Genomic DNA, 2,365 nt, shown 5'->3' on the forward strand with positions numbered 1-2,365 from the left:
CCAGTCCCCTTCGAGGACAGCAGACAGGGGCGGGGTGGGGCCTAGGATGGAGTGCACGGGGCTCCAATGGCAGCTGAGGGTCAGGGCTCAGGGCTGCAGCAGAAAGCACCACAGCTTCCCGTCCCCTCCTCATTCTTATCAGGCCCCCCAGCCCTAGCCCAAGCAGGACTCTCCTCCTCCCCACTTTCAAGACCAGCCCTGGTTTATCCATCCCATCCCCTCTCTCCCATCCTCCCTCTTCCCATTCCCCTGGCAACCAAACCAGACTCATCAAGGAGAAGGACCTGGCAGCTGTGCAGGGAGAGACTAATAGCCCGGAAGGAAGGAGGGGCCTGGGGAGGAGCGGAGGCGGCAGGGATGTGAGCGGGAGGGCGTTGGCCCATCTCGGAGGCCGTACAAAGGCAGGAGGCTCCTCTGCCCTGCAGTGCAGAGGAGGTGGCCAGCCAGGCAGCCGCCCTTCTTGTCCAGAGATCCAGCCCGGAGTACCAGACCTGATTCCCCAGACGCCCAGCTCTTGTCCTCTGGGCCAGTCTTACGCAGACCTGTCCTTACTGGAGAGCCCTGGAGTCCCCGGCGGCAGCAGCCCCATAGCTCCTGGCAAGCCCAACAGGCCTCAGCACCCGGCTCCTGCAGACCACCCACGCTGCCTCTGTCCACTCCTGAGCAGCCTGTGCCTGCGTTCTGGAAGCCATTTGACATGGAAAGGCCAGACATCAGCCTCCCCACTAACTGTGCAGTGGGGAAGGGTATGAAGGGACGCGTGGTTGTGTGTGTCTAACGTGTGCACATAAATATACAGTGCTATTTTGCTTCTGCATCTGTTTGTGTGCACAGGCGTGCAGCTTGTTCTGGGCCTTTTCCCCCTCATCCCTGAACCGGTGGGGATGGGCACCTTCTCTTTTCTCTTCTCTACCCATCCAGCCCCACCCATTGCTGGGTACCTGCGGCTCCTCAGTACTGGACATGGTCCACCTCGCAGGCTTGGCAGCAGCTGCTGCCCCTCAGCCCCCTCCCCTTCCTACCTCAGGAATGGCCCTGGTTCCCGTAAGGCCGTGACTGAGCAGCGGTTGGTTGGGGGGAGGGAGAAGCCAGTAAAGTCAGACAGCACACACTGGCTCACTGAGCTCAGCCTCCTGTGGGACACAGACGTCTGGAGTGGGACCCAGAGCTGGGGACCCTCCGCCTCCTCTGATGTGCCCACCTTGTTAGGGCCTGAGATGGATTTGGGATCTGTGTCTTTAAGGGTGAGACATCAGCAGGCAACCCCCTGGCCAAATGTCCAGGGGAGGGGGAGGGGAAGAAGCCAGTCCATTAGCAGCAGAGCTGGCGCCAGGCAGCAACCCTGCCCAGAGCTCTGGGGATTATGGAGAGACCAGCCCTCCCTCACCCACCTCGGCTGCCTCTGAGCTCCTGTCCCCCAGATCTCCCTGGGTGTGGTGACAGAGGGGTAAGCTGACAGCAGTTGAAAGTGAAGCCTGGCCTTCAGGGGACATGTGGAGTCACAGACTCTGGGGCCTAAGCCAGGCCGATTCTCCATCACCTGGGCCACCTCCTCCCTACTCATGTGAAGCCTGCCCTTTAACCTCCAGTCCTTCTATCTCCCTACCTGGCCAGGTCTTTCAGCCAGGGACCCCCAGTTCAAGTCGGGCCCTCCCATCCTAGGCTCCAGCTCTGGATGCTTGCTAGAAGTAACTGGCCCTCACCCCCCTGCCTGTCTGTGGCCTGTGGTCGCCATTCCTGCTTCCTTCCCCGCCAGCAACAGGGGGAATCAAGTGGGCCAGGCGCCAGCACCAGAGAGGGTGCGGCACTCCCGCTGCTCCGCAGGGGTGGGGCGTCCCCCTCCCCACATAGCCCCACCGTCAGGCCAGTGGGAGGAGCAGCCCAGGCCCCCCCCCTGAACCCGCAGGCCTATAAATCCGCCTCGCAGCGGTCTGCGGCTCCTTCCCCGCGCCCTGACCAGCTCTGCCGGCGGTGACTGCCCATCCTCGGCCGCCATGAGCCACCCGTCGGGCCTCCGGTCCAGCGTCAGTTCCACCTCATACCGCCGCACCTTCGGGCCACCGCCCTCACTGTCCCCGGGGGCCTTCTCCTATTCGTCCAGCTCCCGCTTCTCGAGCAGCCGCCTGCTGGGCTCGGCGTCCCCCGGCTCCTCCGTGCGCCTGGGCAGCTTCCGCGGTCCCCGGGCGGGCACGGGCGCCCTCCTGCGCCTGCCCTCGGAGCGCCTCGACTTCTCTATGGCCGAGGCGCTCAACCAGGAGTTCCTGGCCACGCGCAGCAACGAGAAGCAGGAGCTGCAGGAGCTCAACGACCGCTTCGCCAACTTCATCGAGAAGGTGCGCTTCCTGGAGCAGCAGAACGCGGCGCT

At 63.7% G+C, this 2,365-nt stretch overlaps 1 protein-coding gene across 1 annotated transcript in view; it reads left to right on the forward strand.

Annotated features, from left to right (window-relative positions):
- Positions 1–1,994: 1,994 nt before the first annotated feature.
- PRPH (peripherin) overlaps positions 1,995–2,365 on the forward strand; it is a 3,259-nt gene continuing 2,888 nt past the window's right edge. Inside the window, exon 1 of the mRNA XM_010858068.1 lies at positions 1,995–2,360. Within this exon, the coding sequence (XP_010856370.1) occupies positions 1,995–2,360 (366 nt within the window). The remainder of the gene's footprint in view (positions 2,361–2,365) is intronic.

The sequence above is a fragment of the Bison bison genome, unplaced genomic scaffold, assembly GCF_000754665.1.
Source record: "Bison bison bison isolate TAMUID 2011002044 unplaced genomic scaffold, Bison_UMD1.0 scf7180017864383, whole genome shotgun sequence".
Classification (NCBI taxonomy): domain Eukaryota; kingdom Metazoa; phylum Chordata; class Mammalia; order Artiodactyla; family Bovidae; genus Bison; species Bison bison.